This window comes from Sapajus apella, unplaced genomic scaffold (genome assembly GCF_009761245.1).
Source record: "Sapajus apella isolate SASKATOON/1434 unplaced genomic scaffold, GSC_monkey_1.0 scaffold110, whole genome shotgun sequence".
NCBI classification, from domain to species: Eukaryota; Metazoa; Chordata; class Mammalia; order Primates; family Cebidae; genus Sapajus; species Sapajus apella.
The window spans coordinates 5227074-5244006 of record NW_022437050.1 but is presented as its reverse complement, the minus strand read 5'-3'; the positions used below and the strand labels follow the sequence as shown (position 1 = coordinate 5244006).

Genomic DNA, 16933 nt, shown 5'->3' with positions numbered 1-16933 from the left:
TTGGAGCTGCCCCAGGCTGCGTCTCTGAGCTGCGAGGGAGGCCTGGGCCAGGTGCATAGGGATGGGTGCTCCCATGGGTGTGGTCTACCAGACGCTGCGGGGTCTCTGTGTACTCAGCTGTGTCCCTGTCCCGGGAGGGGGCTGTGGCTGTGGCTGAATCTGAGACAGCCCCAAGTACACAAGGCCAGGCTAGGTCCTGGCCGGGCTAAGTCAGGGGTACTAGGGCCCTGCCATGCCCTCCATGCCTTAGGGGCAGGTTTTCTGAAAGGAGAGGCTCTCGATGGTGAGAGGGAGGTGCCAGGGCGTCTGCAGTGACCCCGTGGTGGGACAGGCTCCCACACTGTGTAGGGGCCCAGTCCTCAGCCTCCAGGTGGGGGCCGGGCTGCAGAAACCAGGCTGGACTGAAGATGCGTGGAGGAGGTCAGGCCAGCCCTGGCCATAAGGTTGTGGGGTGGGGTCCCCACTCCTCGGGGAGGCAGAGCCAGCTGGGATCTGTCCACATTCCTTCCTGCTGGCCATGGTTCCTTCTCCCTTCTTTCACAGGGAAGGGAATGTGGGGCCCTGCCAGGGGCTCCCTGGCCTGGGAATAGGGGCTGCCTCGGATATGTGGGGGTAGCATTGACCCCTTCTGGCCCTGGTGGGCATCCAGGCCTCTGGCCTGCAGCCTTAACCCCCACGTGACGGGGCAGCCCCTGCCTGTCCATGGGACCTGGATCTAGGGCAGACCTTTCCTCTGGCTTTTTCCTGGAAAGTGACATAAACGACTGTGGGTCCTTAAGCCTCCACGAAAGGTCCCCATGTCCAGCTGCCTGGCGAAGGCCTCCCCTGGGGGGCCCGGCCTCCTGGGACTCTAGCGCCTGTCACCTCTCCCAGCACACCTGACTCCGGCATCCTCCAGCATCCTCCAGCGCTGGAGTCACAGCTGGCAGGCGGACCCTGGGATGGAGGAGGCTCTGGGATTGCAGCCCGCCAAGGGCGACCCTTGATGACCTTGCAGTGCACTTGGTCCTTCTGTGTGACATGGGGATGGGGGCAGGTTAGGGGCCCCTTTTGTTCTGGCCCCCACAGAAAGACTCAGCTCTGGGACCTGTGACTTTTGGGCTCCGCATTCCTGGCGAGTCCCTGGCCAACTTTCCACGTGGCTTTGTGGCCGCCTGGGTTTGGTGGCCTCAGGCAGCTGGGTCCCATGTGGTCCCTGTGTTGGCTGATCTTCATGGGAAAAATTGCTCTGGGCTGACAGAGCTGCTGCCTTTGGTCTTGGGAGGAAGTTATTTTTGGTCAGGGGCCTGGGTGGCATTTGGCCCGGCGATGGGAGTGGGGCCCAGGGACGCCTGCAGGCTCCAGGTGTCTAGGGCCAGGCAGACGCCAGGGAACGGAGTGGGAAATAGCCCCAAGCAGGGGCTGGTGTGGGTGAGGAGGTCAGGGCCGGGTCCAGCCTCCCGACACTCTGCAGGAAATGTCTGTGGGAAGAATTGGGAGAGCAGAGCTGTGGCTTCCTGAGAGCGAGTCACGTGGCTGTTGTCCTTCCCCAAACACTGTTTGTCCAAAGCTGTGACCCAGGCCCCTCCCTCGCCACCTCACAACTTCTTCGTGTGGGTCTAGGATTCTCCCATCTTCTCTCTTCACAGCTGAGGCTCAGCGCCTTCTTCTTTAGGGACAGGGCCAGCTTCCTCAGGAGTCCTGGGGCTTTGGGGGCAAGCCAGGGGCACTGGCCAGTGTGTCCCCTTAACGGCCTGTGGGCTTGGAGTTCTTCAGAAATTCCCACCGGCCGTGGCACCCAAGCAGAGGCATCTCGGGGCGTAGGTTAGAAATGGTCTCAGGGCCAGGCTCACACCTGTAATCCCAGCACTTTGGGAGGCCAAAGTGGGCAGATCAGTTGAGGTTGGTAGTTCAAGACCAGCGTGGCCAACATGGTGAAACCCTGTCTTTACTAAAAATACAAAAATTAGTCAGACATGGTAGTGGGTGCCTGTAATCCCAGTTACTCAGGAGGCTGAGGCAGGAGAACCACTTGAACCTGGGAAGCAGAGGCTTCAGTGAGCTGGGTTCGTGCCATTGCACTCCAGCCTGAGAGACAGAGTTAAAAAAAAAAAAAAAAAAAAAAGAAAGAAAGAAATGGAGGCTCGGGGCCAGGTGTGGTGGGGGGATGCATGTCTGTAATCCCAGCACTTTGGGAGGCCTAGGCAGGCAGATCGCCTGAGCCCAGGAGTTCCACACCAGCCTGGGCAACATAGTGAGACCCGCATTTCTACCAAAAATAAAAGAAGAAATGGAATCTCAGGCCCTTAGAGGGTGGTTGGAGCCTGCTCTGTGGTTTTGTTCTGCACAGTCCCTGCCACCTCCTCCTCCTCCCCGTCATTCCCACGGCCCCGTTTCCCTCTTCCCACCAGTGCCCTGCCCTTGCCCAGGGAGTGGCGTGGGGCTGGGCTCTCAGACCTGGCAGCCTGAGGCAGCTGGGGGCCAGAGCACCAGGACAGGTGGATGGGTCAGAGCTCAGCCTCCTGCCCTGCCTCCCTGCTGCCGTGGTGTGAATATCCTTGGCTGGCACTTGCTGTGGGCGCCACCGGGCCACCTTGCATGTCTCCCAAGTGTGGAGGCTTCTGGGTACAGTGTCGAGGTTGGCAGAGCCTAAGAGCCCCTCACTGCCCCAGACCCTGGGGTCCCTCCAGCTGCCCTGCCTGGGTCCCAGATGTGACCCCATGGGCCAGGCACTAGGGGTGCCTCACAGGTTCTTGGGGAGTGGGCTTGGTGGGTGGGGGCCAGGCAGCCCCAAGCCCCTGAAGGAGGAGCACCACCCACAGTGGAGTAAAGTGACAGGGGCTTGTCCAGGGGCTTGATGTAGCATGTCCTGGTGGTGAGTGGGCCGGCCCCTGGTGCAGTGTGCCCGGCAGAGGGTTAGTGGGGCCCGTGCTCCAGGGAGGCCAGCATCAGGGTGATTGTTGACCTGGCTCTCCAGGCGCCACCCATCAGCCCCAACAGGCAGCCCTGATGGTGCTGCCCCTCTGTCCCTCCTGTAAGGAGGCCCCACAGGAGGGAGAGGAGGGGAGCTGTGACCATCTACCCAGCTGCACTAGGAACACCACCATGGCTGCCCCTCCGCAGTCCTGGGAGAGAATGAAGGTGCCCAAAGGTGGATGTCCAGGGTCTTGGCCCCTTCCCCGGGTGCTGATGGGACCCCCAGTCACTGAGACCACTAGATGCCCCCTCACTTTCTGGAAGCCCCCGGGGAAGGCTCCACCCTATCAGGGGCCTTTTGACTTCACAAGAGCTCCCACCCAGAGGGCAGGAACTACCCAGTGACTACCGTCACCACTCCCCCAGGGCCGGCTCCCCCGTCTCAGCTCCAGCTGCCCCAGCTGACACCCAGGGGTGGGGGTGAAATAGGTGATTTGGGCTTTTTCTTTCTGAAAGACTTACGATTCCATGGCGTGGTGGCCACTCACGGGCTGCTGCCAGAGTCCTTTGACCCGTGTTGCGAGCAAGAAGCAACCTGTGGGGAGGGGTTAGGACCTGCTATTTGGGGTGCAGTTGGTTGTAACAGAAAACTCATCCAGAACGTGGGAGCGAATGAGCACTTGGGCTGGGCTGGACGTTGTGACATTGGGTGTCCGAACCCCTCCTGCCCCCTCCCCAGCATTCCTGGCCCCAGGTAAGGGCAGTGGCAGGTTTGCTACACTCCTCCAAGCCAGGGCCCAGAGTCCCTCGGCTGGTTCATCACATCTGCACCCCAGATGGGCACACTGGGCGGAACTGGTGGCCAGGAGGGAGCTGGCAGCTGGCTGAGTCGCCACTGTCCGCTGTGCCCCTTGTGACTGTTGGTGTGGCTGTCTCCCCGCAGGCTCGAAGGAGTCGCTCTTCTCCTGCACGCTGACGGCCAGCGAGGAGGCCATGGCAATGCTGGAGGAGGTGGTGCTCTATGCGTTCCAGCAGTGTGTCTACTATGTCTCCAAGGTGCACGGGACGGGAACTGCTTCTGCACTCAGGCAGCTCCTGGGATGAAGCAGGACACAGGCTTGTGCCTGTGGCTCTCCTAGGGGCCTTCTGGGGGCTGAGGGAGGGGACTGTGATAAGCTCCACTTCAGCAGGGAGCAGTGGCTGCAGGTCCTGCACAGGCCCGGCTGCACCCCCACACTCACTCTTCCCTAGGTCAAGCAGAAACCCTAAAACAATCCTGGCTCCCTCTTTCCCTCGCCTTGAAAGACTTGCCCTTCCTGCCAGTGTTTTGAGGGTCAGCGATGAGGTGGGGGAAACCCCAGCATGGGAAGTGAGGGATGAGGTGGGGGAGGCCCCAGCATGGGGTTCAGGGGACGTGACACTGTTATCACCCTGGACCCATGGGTGCCAGAGCTGCTGCCGCTGGTCCCTCTGTGGCCCTGGCCAGCTTGGGGTGCATTGTGGGTGCAGTGAGCCACTTTCCTGGGGTGTGGTGGCTGTCCTGTTATTACCCATGGGTGTCTCCAGCCCCTTCGTTGCAGCCCATCCCCCCAGGTGCCACCTCTGTGCGCCTTCTGAGGTCCTCTGTGCCTTGGACAGGAGCAGATCCCCCTGAGCCCCCTGCACCCCACCTCTGCTCCCAGCAGCCCCAGGAGGCATCTCCTGCACCCCCATACCCCGCACTGGACATTTGCAAAGCCATGGCCTGTCCAGCAGGAAGCCACCGAGGCCGGGTCCCTGTGAGAAGTGCGCGGGTGGGAAGCTGGCTGGGTCAGGCCCGCGTTTGGCCACCAGCGCTCCTGGAAATGCTGGCTGCTGTTCTCTCACCCCTCCAGTCCCTGTACATCTGCCTCCCGGCGCTCTTGGAGTGCCCCCCGTTTCAGATGGAGCGCCGCGAGAACTGGTCCTCGGCCCCTGAGCTGCCCGAGGAGCTGCGCCATGTGGTGTCCGTGTACCAGGCAGCCCTGGACCTCCTGCGGCAGCTGCAGGTGCACCCCGAGGTGGCCTCACAGATGCTCGCCTACCTCTTCTTCTTCTCTGGGACCCTGCTCCTCAACCAGCTCCTCGACAGGGGTGAGGGCCTTGTGTGGGGCTGGGGGCCGGGGCTCACATTCCTAGACGTGACAGCTGCCGGCCCCTCCCTCGCCGCTCCTGGGGATGGCTCTGCCCTTGTTGGGGCTCCTGCTTCCTGAGCATCTGGTGCCCCTGGGGAGTGGGAAGCCGGAGGGCGGGGAGATTGCCACAGTGCATTCCGTAGGAGCCAGGGTCCCATCAGGGTTTCAGAGAAGCCACGGCCAAGAGGTCTGCCCGGGCCCTTTGCCTGTGACAGGGAGGGAACGGGCTCAGGGCATCACCAGACTGTCCCAGAACTGCCCGGTGGACACGTCAGAGCCAGGATGGAACCCAGGTCTGTGCAGCTGTAGACTGGCCTTGAACCCTGCCTCGAGGAAGGACTTCCTCCATCACCTGCAGTGTCCAGGGACATTGGTCACTCCCAGCTGGGGCCACTGTGGGGGCACGGGGAGACCCTGGTGGGGGCAAGCCCATGGCACGTGTGTGGGGGTGGGAGAGGGTCCCAGCCTGTGGCTCTCACAGCCCACCCTGCCCTACTACATTCATCTCCCACTGCACCCCTGCTCCAGAGAGGGGTTTGAGGCTGGTCAGTTGCCTTGGAAACCTAGGGAAGGTCTCCTGCCTGTCATGGAGCTGTGATGTCCTCAGTGGCCTAGAGCCAGTGAGGGCAGGCTCTGGGGACAGACCTGTGTCTGTGTCCCCGGGGAGGACAGCCTGGGCATCACCCTCCCTCCCTCCCTCCCTACACAGGCCCGTCGCTGAGCTGCTTCCACTGGCCCAGAGGTGTCCAGGCCTGCGCCCGCCTGCAGCAGCTCCTGGAGTGGATGCGGAGCGCTGGCTTCGGGGCGGCTGGAGAGCACTTCTTTCGCAAACTCTCCTGTACCCTTAACCTGCTGGCCACGCCCAGGGCCCAGCTCATCCAGGTAGGGGGGACACATGGGAGGCGGGGAGGGGTGGGGCCACATGCTGTGGGTCCCTGGCTCACAGACCAGGCCTGCGGTAATTAGCAAGGTTGCTTCCATTCCATGGCTGTCTCCAACTGGGGTAGGCAGGATAATGGCCCAAAAGATGTCTGAGATCTGTGACCCCATTACCCCGCAAGGCAAAGACGACTCTGGAGATGTGACTACAATTAAGACCTTGAGATTCAGAGATGACCTGGGTGTCTGGGTGGCCCAGTCCACTCCAGAAGGGTGGCTCAGAGAGAAGCGGAAGAAGAGGGGACATGGCTCTGGAGCTGGAGGAGGGACCAGGGGTTGAGCAGTGTGGCGGCCTCTGAAAGCTGGAGTGGCCCTGGCTGAGAGCCAGCCTAGAAACAGGACTTCAGTCCTACAACCGCAGGAACTGAATTCTAGCAGCAACCGGAAGGGCAGGGAGACAGGTCCTCCCCCAGGACCCTCCTCTTGCTGTCCACTCTGTGAGACCCAGCTGAGCTGCGGAGCCACAGAGCTGTGAGAGCGTGCAGTGGTGTGTCCGAGACTGCCCAACGTGTGAGCATGTGTCACAGTGGCAGTGGGAAACCGACATGCCCCTCCCTGCCTCCCTCGCCACTCACCACGCCCTTCCCAACACAGTCATTAATGGACATCAGCGGATGGTTTCACATGCTGTAGGGTGATGGGAAGAGTGGCCCCAGGGCAAATCGCTTGAACCTGGGAGGTGGGGTTGCAGTGAGCCAGATCACGCCACTGCACTCCAGCTTGGGCGACATAGTGAGACTCTGACTCAAAAAAAAAAAAGAAGTGAAGCATTTTTATTTACTATAGAACATTCGGAAAATGAGGATGTCTGGATCCCACGTGTGGTATATTGAACACATAAATTTAGTTAGCTTCTCCTGTGGTATCACTGAACAAAAGTAAAGCGATGCTCTTTAATGGCACACACCCATGAGGACAAAGTTGTAGAGGAGACAAAAGCAATGCTATTTTGGAAGGCAGAAAGCAGATGGGTGAGGAGCACCTCCCATAGCAGACAAGAAAGCTGACTTGGCCAGGCACGATGGCTCATCCTGCCTGTCCTCCCAGGGCTCTGGGAGGCAGAGGTGAGAGGATCGCTTGAGGCCAGGTGTTTGAGGCCAGCCTGGGCAACACGAGACCCCATCTCTGCAAAAAAGAAAATAAACTGACTCCCGAGAAGCCACTCAGTTTACATGAAGCCACTAAAAGGCTCAGGAATTGGTAGCACCAGGTACCTCTGGATAGTGATGTCGAGATGGGGCTGAAACAGGAGAATATCTGTTTGACATTGTGGAAAGCACTGGGGCTTGGATGGAGGAGCCGAGCCTGCAGTTCCACTGAGGACAGTTCACACAGCCGGAAAGAAACACAGTCATCGGTTGAAAGGCATGAGAGCTCCTGAAGGATGAGGAGAGGGCAGACCGCAGATGGTGAGCCTCACAAAGAGCTGACCTGTGGGTCCTGTTGCTTTTCCATGGGGATATTGGCTGTCCTGGAAGCAGGTTATGGTGTGAGGCTGAGAATCCAGGCTTTGTCCAGGCAGGGGCCACTGCTGGGGAAACAGAAACCCGAACAGCACAGCACTGGCCATCTCACAGGCGAGAGATAAGCTCAGAGACTTCAGGGCCTGAAATGCACGCCCGATTTTTCCCTGAGACACTTGCAACTTTCTGAATCTCCAGGGAGTGCGATGGAGAGAGGCTTTAAAACTAAACCAGAAACTTTGAAGAGTGCAGGCCGGGTGTGTGGCTCATGCCTGTAATCCCAGCACTTTGGGAGGCTGAGGCGGGCAGATCACAAGGTCAGGAGATCAAGACCATCCTGGCTAAAACAGTGAAACCCTGTCTGTACTAAAAATACAAAAAATTAGCCAAGCGTGGTGGCACGCACCTGTAGTCCCAGCTACTCACTCAGGAGGCTGAGGCAGGAGAATTGCTTGAACCTGGGAGGCAGAGGTTGCAGTGAGCCGAGATCATGCTACCGTACTCCAGCCTGGGCAACAGAGCGAAATTCTGTCTCAGAAAAAGAAAAAGAAAAGAAAAGAGCAGAATCTGTGGTGGTTTCCCAATGCAGCGGAGACAGAGATGAAGAGTCCAGGGCCCCTTGGGAAGTAAACGCCAGGCCCTCAGTGGAAACCCTGGGGTGAGAGGCAGGCATGGGGCAAATGCCTGTAGTCCCAGCTACTTGGGAGGTTGAGGCAGCCATTTGAGTCCAGGAATTCAAGGCTTCAGTGAGCTATGATCACACCACTGCACTCCAACCTGGGCAATAGAGGAATATCCCAACTATAAGAAAGAAAGAAAAATGAAGGAAGGAAGGAAAGAGAGGGAGGGATGAAAGAAGGAAGGAAGGAACGAAGAAACAAACGAACCTTGGGGTGAGGACCCAGCAGAGGCCATCTGAGCCTTACCAAAAGCTTGCCAAAGCTCAGCATTAAGCTCATCAGCAATAATGAAGATACAAAATATCCAAACGTGGGCTGCAGTTACAGCAGTTTTCTGGGGAAAAGTTAAGCCTCATATGTATATATTAGAAAACAAGGAAGGCTAAGAATGAATAATCTTGAGGCAAGAAAGAGAACGACTAATCAAACTCAAGGAGAGCAGAAGGAAATGACAGATGAGAGCTAAAAATCAGTGAAATAGGAAACAAATATGGTTGAGATGATCAATAAAGTCAGGGGATGGTTGTGTGAAAAGCTGAATAAGAGCCTGAGCGCAGCGGCTCATGCCTGTAATCCCAATACTTTGGGAGGCTGAAGCAGGTGGATCACCTGAGGTCAGAAGTTTGAGACCATCCTGGCCAACATGGTAAAACCTCATCACTACTAAAAATACAAGAATTAGCCGGGTGTAGGGGTGTGTGCCTGTAATCTCAGCTACTTGGGAGGCTGAGGCAGGAGAATTGCTTGAACCCTGGAAGTGGAGGCTGCAGTGAGCTGAGATCACACCACTGCACTCCAGCCTGAGCGACAGAGTGAGACTGTCTCAAAAAATAAATAAATAAAAATAGAAAAGTTGAATAAGAGAAAACACAATTGCTAGTATCAAAAATAAAAAGGAGAACATCACTCAGATTCTACATTAAAAATTAGTAGAAAGAGGAGATCATAACCAACTTTTTGCTGATAAATTTGACAATTTAGATGAAATGAATAAATAAGAAAAAGAATATTGAAACTGATTCAACAGGAAGTTAAAAATCTGAATGGTCCTGCATGCGTTAAAGAAACTAAAAGGCCAGGTGCGGTAGCTCCCGCCTGTAATCCCAGCACTTTGTGAGGCTGAGGCAGGAGGATCCCTTGAGCCCATGAGTTCAAGACCAGCCTGCACAACTTGGCCTGTCTCTACAAAAAGTACACACAAATCTACAAAAAATACACACACAAAAAGTAGGCAGGCATGGTGGTGAATGCCTGTGGTCCCAGCTACTTAGAGGGCTGACGCAGGAGGGTTCCTGGGACCCAGGAGATTGAGGTTGCAGTGAGCCATGATTGTGCCAATGCACTCCAGCCTAGACATCAGAAATGAAACCTTGTCTCAAAAAACAAAAGCAAATTATTATTTTAACACTTTCTCACGAAGAAGATTCAAGACCCAGATGGTTTCATTGGTGAATTATTTTAAACCTTAAGAAATAATACCATTAGTACCCAAATTCTTACCAGAAACTAGAAGAAACCCTATCTCACTTTAAAACACCAGTAATTCCTTGATGCCAAAACCTGAAAAGGGGGTTGTAGAGGGTGGGAAGCAAAGCTCCCAAGTCCAGAGACCACCAGAAAGGAGGGCGAGGAGCAGGGAGAGAGAGGGACGGAGGGATGGGGGAGTGGGGGTAAGAAGGGAGAAAGAGAGACAGGGAGAGAGAGAAGGAGGGGGGAGAGAGAAGAAGGTGGGGAGGAGAGGGGGAGAAGGGAAGAAAGGAAGAGGGAGGAGGAGGGGAGAGAGATGGAGGAAGGGGAGAGAGATGGAGGGAGGGGAGAGATGGAGCGGGGGGAGAGATGGAGGGTAAGGGAGCAGGAGGGGAGAGAGATGGAGGGGGGAGAGATGGAGGGGAGAGGGAGGGAGAGAGGAGGAGGGGAGAGAGATGGAAGGAAGGGAGAGAAACAGACGGAGGAAGAGAGAGATGGAGGGAGGGAGGGAGAGAAGGAGAGGTGGGAGGGAGGGGAGAGGGTTCTGTTTCCTTGAAGCTGATCTCTCGGCCCTGACAGCTGTCCCCCTCTGACACTAACCCTGGACCAACCACAGAAGTGAGAGTAGACACAGTTCTAGGAACTCACAATTAAACAGAACCACCCCCAGGCAAACCAGAGGCTTTCGTGAACTGGGGTGTGTGTGGGTGAGGGTGGTGGGGGGTAGAGGTGTTGAAGGAGGACCTTCTGAGGCTGGGGGATGGTGCTGTGCCCTTGCCCCTCCTACATAAGGCTTTTAACACTGACTGTCCATCAGCATGGACAGCTGGTAGCCGCAGCCCAGGCCCCTGGATTTTGGCAGTAAAACTTGGGAGAGAAACAGAGGAAGCAAAGGTGAGAACAGGGAGGCCCCATCAGCGAGGCCGGCATCCAAACAGTGGGAGTCCAGAAAAAGCCACAGAGAGGGTGAGGCCCTGGAGGCTGGGCCAGGCCAGGGTTTGCGCCCAAACTCCGCATCCCAGGACTACAGGATGCTGGGCACAGAGAACCACAGGCTTCCAGACAGGAATCAGTGTAAGGTCCATCCTGAAGATTTGCACTCAGGATGCTTTCGGCAGAGCAGCATGGGAGTCACAGGACAAAGCGGTGCCTGCAGAATCCGAATGGTGACGCTCTCCGGCCTGGAGTTCTGGGCCAGCCAGAGGACCAGTCCAGGGTGGGGATGAAGACTCCCAGCACTTGGAGCAGTGGTTTTCCTGTGAGTGCCCCGTTCGAGAAGCTACTAGAAGATCTGTTCCATGGAAACAGGAGGAACCAGAGAACTGAAGAAGTGAATTCCAGAAAATAAGAACCAGCTGGGAGCCGGGAAGGGAACCCCAGAAGGACGATGACGGAAGTCCCAGGGGGCGCACAGGCTGTTTAATTTCATGGGAAGAATTCACCCTTTCCTTATGGCAGATGCTTTTTGACTTGCCTGGAAAGTTTTCCCAGGCCGGGCGCAGTGGCTCACACCTGTAATCCCAACACTTTGAGAGGCTGAGGCAGGAGGATCGCTTGAGGCCAGGAATTTGAGACTCACATAGTGAGACCCCCATCTCTACCAAAAAAAAAAAGAAAGAAAGAAACAGCAAAACCAATTAGCTGGACATAATGGTGCATGCCTGTGGTCCCAGCTACTCAGGAGGCTGAGGTGGGAGGATCACTTGATCCCGGGAGGTCAAGGCTGCAGTGAGCTATGACAGAGCAACTGCAGCCCAACCTAAAACAACAAAACAACAACAAAATGCTTTCCCTGCCTCCTGTCACCTGGGTGGCGAATGTTCCTGCCTTCCAGTCAGGACTTCAGCCAACTTGATCTCTTTTCCGCTGTTGGAGGTAGGAATCGGATTTCACTGCTCGTTTCCCAGCAGTGGTTTCTCTGTTTGGTGGCCGCAGTGTAAGGTGGGCACTTGCTTGAGATGGGGGTGGGTTCCCTGGGCAGGGGCTTCCCGATGGCACCTGCCGGCCTCTCCCTGAAGCAGCTGCCAGGAAGTGCCAGGGTGAACTGCTGCTGTGACACAGATGGCCCCTGGTGGGAGTGAGGACCGCAGCGCCCCTCAGCCGGCCACCCCCAGCCACCCATGGAGGTTGCCCCTCCCTGGGCTGGGGTCTGCCCCCAGAGGCCTGTGACCATGAGCTCCTTCTTGTCACCCAGATGAGCTGGGCAGCTCTGCGGGCTGCGTTCCCTGCCCTGAGCCCAGCACAGCTGCACCGGCTGCTGACTCACTACCAGCTGGCCTCGGCCATGGGCCCCATGAGCGCCTGGGAGCCAGGTACCCAGGACAGCCCTGACGCCTTCAGGTCAGGTAAGCCCCACCCCAGGGCAGGAAGGGGCTGGGGACTTGGTGGGATACTCGCTCCGAGCTGGATGGAGCCTGGAGGCACCCTGAGCTCTCATTTCATCTGAAGTGAGTGTGGAAGCCCTTCCTCCTGGGGACTTCCCTTGTGGAGCCTCCATCTGGAAGACCCCCTGCCCCATCCCTCACCTGGGGACCTCCACAGCGGATTGTCAAGAAGTTAAGAGTCCTTGCCCAAGTTCCAGTCTCCAGGCTCAGGTCCCAGTTACCCTCATTCCTCATGAAGCTGGAGGATGGGGCCTCCCCAGTTGCATGGCTGCCCAGGAAGGGAGCAGAGGCGGCACATGGCCATGGGGAGGCATCCCTGAGCACCTGTCCTGTGTACATGCACATGCAGGCTTCCACACGGAGGGATCTGTGTGCATATATATGTGTACATGCATTCATATGGGTGCATTGTATTTATTTTATTTTTTGAGGCAGAGTCTCACTCTGTCATCCAGGCTGGAGGGCAGTGGTGCAATCTTGGCTTACTGCAACCTCCACCTCTCAGGTTCAAGCGATTCTCCTGCCTCAGTCTTTCAAGTAGGTGAGTTACAGGTGCGTGCCACCATGCCCAGCTAATTTTTATATTTTTAGTAGATACAGGGTTTCACTGTGTTGGCCAGGCTGGTCTTGAACTTCTGACCTCAGGTGATCCGCCTGCCTTGGCCTTCCAAAGTGCTGGGATTACAGGTATGAGCCACCTGGCCCAGCCACGGGTAAATTTTATTTATTTATTTATTTACTTAGTTACTTACCGAGATAGTCTTGCTCTGTCACCCAGGCTGGAGTGCAGTGGTGCAATCTTTGCTCACTTCAACCTCCGCCTCCCAGATTTAAGCCATTCTCCTGCCTCAGTCTCCCAAGTAGCTGGGACTACAGGTGTGTACCACCATGCTCAGCTAATTTTCGTATTTTTAGTAGAGACAGAGTTTCACCATGTTGGCCAGGCTAGTCTCAAACTCCTGACCTCAATTGATCTGCCAGCCTTGGCTTCCCAAAGTGCTGGAATTACAGGCGTGAGCCACCTCGCTTGGCCAGGAGTGCATTTTAATGTGTAGATTATTCACACATTTTCCTTCATTAGCGTTATATGTAAACACATCAACAAAATAGTACAGGATGGCAGAGGCGATGGGGCCTTGGATGCTGTCCCACAGCCCTGGGTCATCTAGCACTGGGTGTGGGCATCCTCCCTCCCCATTGAGTCATTTTTGTGGCCTGCTACGTGGCAGGCTGTGCTGGGAGTTAGGAGCTCAGTGTGCACACAGTTCTTCTGCCTCCTGAAAGGTGCCCGTGTTCCCAGGGACAGAGACCAGCCTGGACATAGGCCATTCAGGTCCCAGGAAGCCTGCAGGGAGGCCGTTGGCTCCTGCCCTGGGAGGAGCTTGTGTCAGCTCAGCGGGGCCAGAGGAGCTCCAGTTACCTGGGGACTCCAGCAGGGCAGAGATAGGCCCGGGTACAGAGCAGCTCAGTGGGGCTGGAGGGTTCCTGGACACGAGGCCCTATTCTCAGTCCTGAGATGCTTGGACTTCATACCAGGTGGTCAGTGGGGATTCAGAAGGGATGAGAGCCAGGGTGGGACCGGTCACTATGGCCAGGATCCCAGCCTCCTGTGTCCACAGATCAAGGGACTTGGCTCTATCTGCTGGTCCCTGGGTTCCCACAGCACTGGGCGGGGCAGCCTGGTGAGGGAGGCAGCTTCACCCATCACGGGCATCCTCTCTCCCCTACAGAGGACGTCCTGGAGTCCTATGAAAACCCCCCACCCATCGTCCTGCCCAGCGAGGGCTTCCAGGTGGACTTGGAAGCTGACTGCCTGGACGACAGCATCTACCAGCACCTGCTCTACATCCGCCACTTTCTGTGGGGCCTGCGGAGCAGACCCAGCCCTGGCAGCGGGGCCCCCCAGCCAGCCTGCCCCGAGGTACCTGGGGAGGGCTTCCCCAGCCAGCATGCCCCGAGGTACCCGGGGAGGAGACTCAGCCAGCATGCTCTGAGATTCCCAGGGAAGGGACCCAGCCAACGTTCCCCGAGGTATGCAGGGAGGGGCCCAGCCAGCATGCCCCCAGTGCAGGAGGACAGGAGAGGGCCTGGAAGCTGGGCTGGGGACAGCAGGCAGGAGCTCCAGGGGCGCTGGGAGTCCTGGCCCAGCCCAGGCCATGCTTCCGATGGCAGAGGAGCCCCCTGACCTCTTGGATCATGTCAGGCTGCATGGACTGCCAGGAGTGCTTTTCTGACTCTATCCCCGCCTGAGGGCCCTTCTGCCTGCAAGCTGTCCCTGTCACCCTAGTGCTGTGCCCACCTGGCCACGCCTCCTCTGCCTGAGCTCTTGCCCTTCCTCTCCCCAGGGTGTGCACCACGCCATCCCTGAGGGGCACCTGGAGGCCCCGAGCTGCCCCCTGGCTTCCAGGGACCCTGGCCCAGCAGCCCGGGAAGCTGCCTTGGAGCGTACTCTTCCCTTGAGGGGGGCTCCCTGGCCACAGACCCCCTCTGGAAGGCAGCCTGGCCGTGGGGGCTCCCAGGCTGGCCCCCCACACAAGGACTCGTCCTGCTTGCTCACGCCTCCCAGCACTCCACTGGGCCCTGAGCCCAGGGACCCCGACTGGCCAGTGCCGAGCGGCCCGTGTGGCAAAGCACTCCCAGAAAGGCAGAGGAACGGACCCAGAGGCCTCCCGGGTGCAGCTTTGGAAGGTGAGGCCTGCCCAGTGCTCAGGTTGGCCACCCACCCCACACCCTGCACAGCACCCTGATGGCCGGTCCCCTCAAGGTCATTCCATCCTTGGGGTCCTGGGTTTCAGCACCTGCCCCACGGACACCTGCATCCTGGGATGGGGGCCAGATGGAGAGGACTTGGGACAGCTCAGCCACACGGCCGCTAGGTTGAGCGGTCACTGACATGTCTGTGATCTGGGAGGGAAAAGGTCTAGAAAGTGCTGAGTCACTCCAGCACCGGGGGCAGAGGAAGGGATGGCTGAGCCAGTGGAGAGGATGTGCTGAGGGGAAACCCAGAGGTCTTCAGGGAGGAGGTGGAGCTGGAACCCTCTGGGGCAGGGCCTGTGCTTGTGGATAGGTATGTTCAACGTGTGCATGGATGTGCTTGTGCATGTGCATCTGTGTGTGCATATGAGTGTGTGTGCTTGTGTGTTTGCACGCATATGGGTGTGTGCATGAGTGTGCGCATGGGTGTAATTGCATGTGTGTGTGTGCAGCTGGGCTAGGCTGGGGAGGGCATTGAGGGTGAAGCATACCCAGCTGGCCCTGGCCCCTGGTGAGGGCTTGGGTGTGCCCTGCAGGAGCACAGTGTCCTGGGTGTGTGTGTGCAGAGTCCAGAGTGTGCCCTGTGGCTTGAGGCCACCTGGCCAAGCTGGGTCCCAGGCAGGCTACCTGCCCAGGTGCACAGCTTATCTCTGACCCAAGCTCCCCCACGGCAGGATTGCCATTATGAAGAGGGTGATCTCGGGGCAGGTGATTGGGCTGGGCTGGGCTAGGGCCTGGGGTCCAAGTCTGGTTAGTGGTGGGAACCCTCGGGTTCACATAGTCACATCTGGGTGTGGAGGGAGGAGGAGGAAGGGCAGAGACTGCTGAGGAGGCGGCATAGAATGCATGGGGCCCTGGAGCCCAAAAAAAGCCTTTCCAGAGAGGGGCAGTGTCATGGGGCTGCCGGAGGCGGGGACTGAGGTGCTCCTTCAGGGCACATGGGGGTGTCACCCACAGGCAGACCCCAACCCTGATGTCTGGGTTGCCGTTTGCATTCTGCCTGAACGGTGTCTCCTGGGAGCCACAGGAGGCCTTCCCTGTCCCTGACCCCCCGCAGAGGCAGCCCGGCCAGGACATCCCGTTCCTCAACCTGACTCCTGGTGCCTCACTCCCACCCAATTTTCCTGGCCCCTATCCAGGAGACTCTGCAGCCCCCGAGGATGAGTCACCTCTAGCCCCCTCCAGCCGCAGCTCCAGCACCGAGGATTTCTGCTACGTCTTCATGGTGGAGCTGGAACGAGGCCCCTCAGGGCTGGGAATGGGCCTGATTGATGGGATGGTGAGTGGCCCGGGCCCCTGCCCCACCTCCATGCAGGCTGCCTGGCTCCATTCACTGAAGCCTGGCTGCAGCTTGAGTGGCCACATGGCCACACGAAGGCCTTTGGGGAGGAGAGTGGGGTGGCCCCCTGTAGCTGGGACGGAGGACCCAGCCTGTCCAATGGCCACACCCCCTGGGCCTGCTGTCTCTTGCTTCTGTCCTCAAGCCTTCAGGGTCTGTCCTGGGCCTGTGGGGATGGTGGTGTCCACTGCTTTTCTGGAGGGCCACGTGACAACCATGAGTGGGCCTGGCTGGATGCCACGGGGACCTGTTGGTGCCAAGGGAGGGACTGCGGGGGTCCTCACTGGGGACAGCGAGTGTCAGAGGCTTGCAGAGAACCCTGAGGCCTCTGCTTGTCCCCAGCACACCCGCCTGGGCACCCCCGGGCTCTACATCCAGACCCTGCTCCCGGGCAGCCCCGCAGCGGCCGATGGGCGCTTGTCGCTGGGGGACCGCATTCTGGAGGTGAACGGCAGCAGCCTCCTTGGCCTCGGCTACCTGAGGTACCCCCACCGCTTGCATGCCCCGCTGCTCCTCCCAGACACCCTGCTCAGGGGAGGGGACCTGGGGCGGCAGGAGAGGCTGGGCTGTACCCCGTGGGGCCTCTCTGGTGCCCCCCTGCCCAGCCTCACCTCTGGTGTGGATTTCAGAGCCGTGGACCTGATCCGCCATGGGGGGAAGAAGATGCGGTTCCTGGTCGCCAAGTCTGACGTGGAAACAGCTAAGAAGATCCATTTCCGCACGCCCCCTCTCTAGGGGGGCTGCAGGGACACCCCCCGCACGCCCAGCGCCTTGTCCTACCCGGTGACACCGAGCATCCTCCTGCCTTCGTCCCTGTTTTGTAACTGACTGAGTTGGGTACCTGGGTGGGCAGCCTCAC

At 58.3% G+C, this 16933-nt stretch overlaps 1 protein-coding gene across 2 annotated transcripts in view; it reads left to right on the top strand.

The window, feature by feature from the left end:
• The window catches only part of RADIL (Rap associating with DIL domain), a 75115-nt gene extending 58182 nt beyond the window's left edge, over positions 1–16933 (top strand). For both annotated transcript variants that reach the window (XM_032259596.1, XM_032259597.1), the window contains 9 exons: positions 3839–3951; positions 4770–5007; positions 5758–5930; positions 11792–11942; positions 13712–13902; positions 14327–14669; positions 15875–16014; positions 16417–16556; positions 16704–16933. In XM_032259596.1, coding sequence (XP_032115487.1) covers positions 3839–3951; positions 4770–5007; positions 5758–5930; positions 11792–11942; positions 13712–13902; positions 14327–14669; positions 15875–16014; positions 16417–16556; positions 16704–16809 — 1595 coding nt within the window. In that variant the 3' untranslated portion in view covers positions 16810–16933. The remainder of the gene's footprint in view (positions 1–3838; positions 3952–4769; positions 5008–5757; positions 5931–11791; positions 11943–13711; positions 13903–14326; positions 14670–15874; positions 16015–16416; positions 16557–16703) is intronic.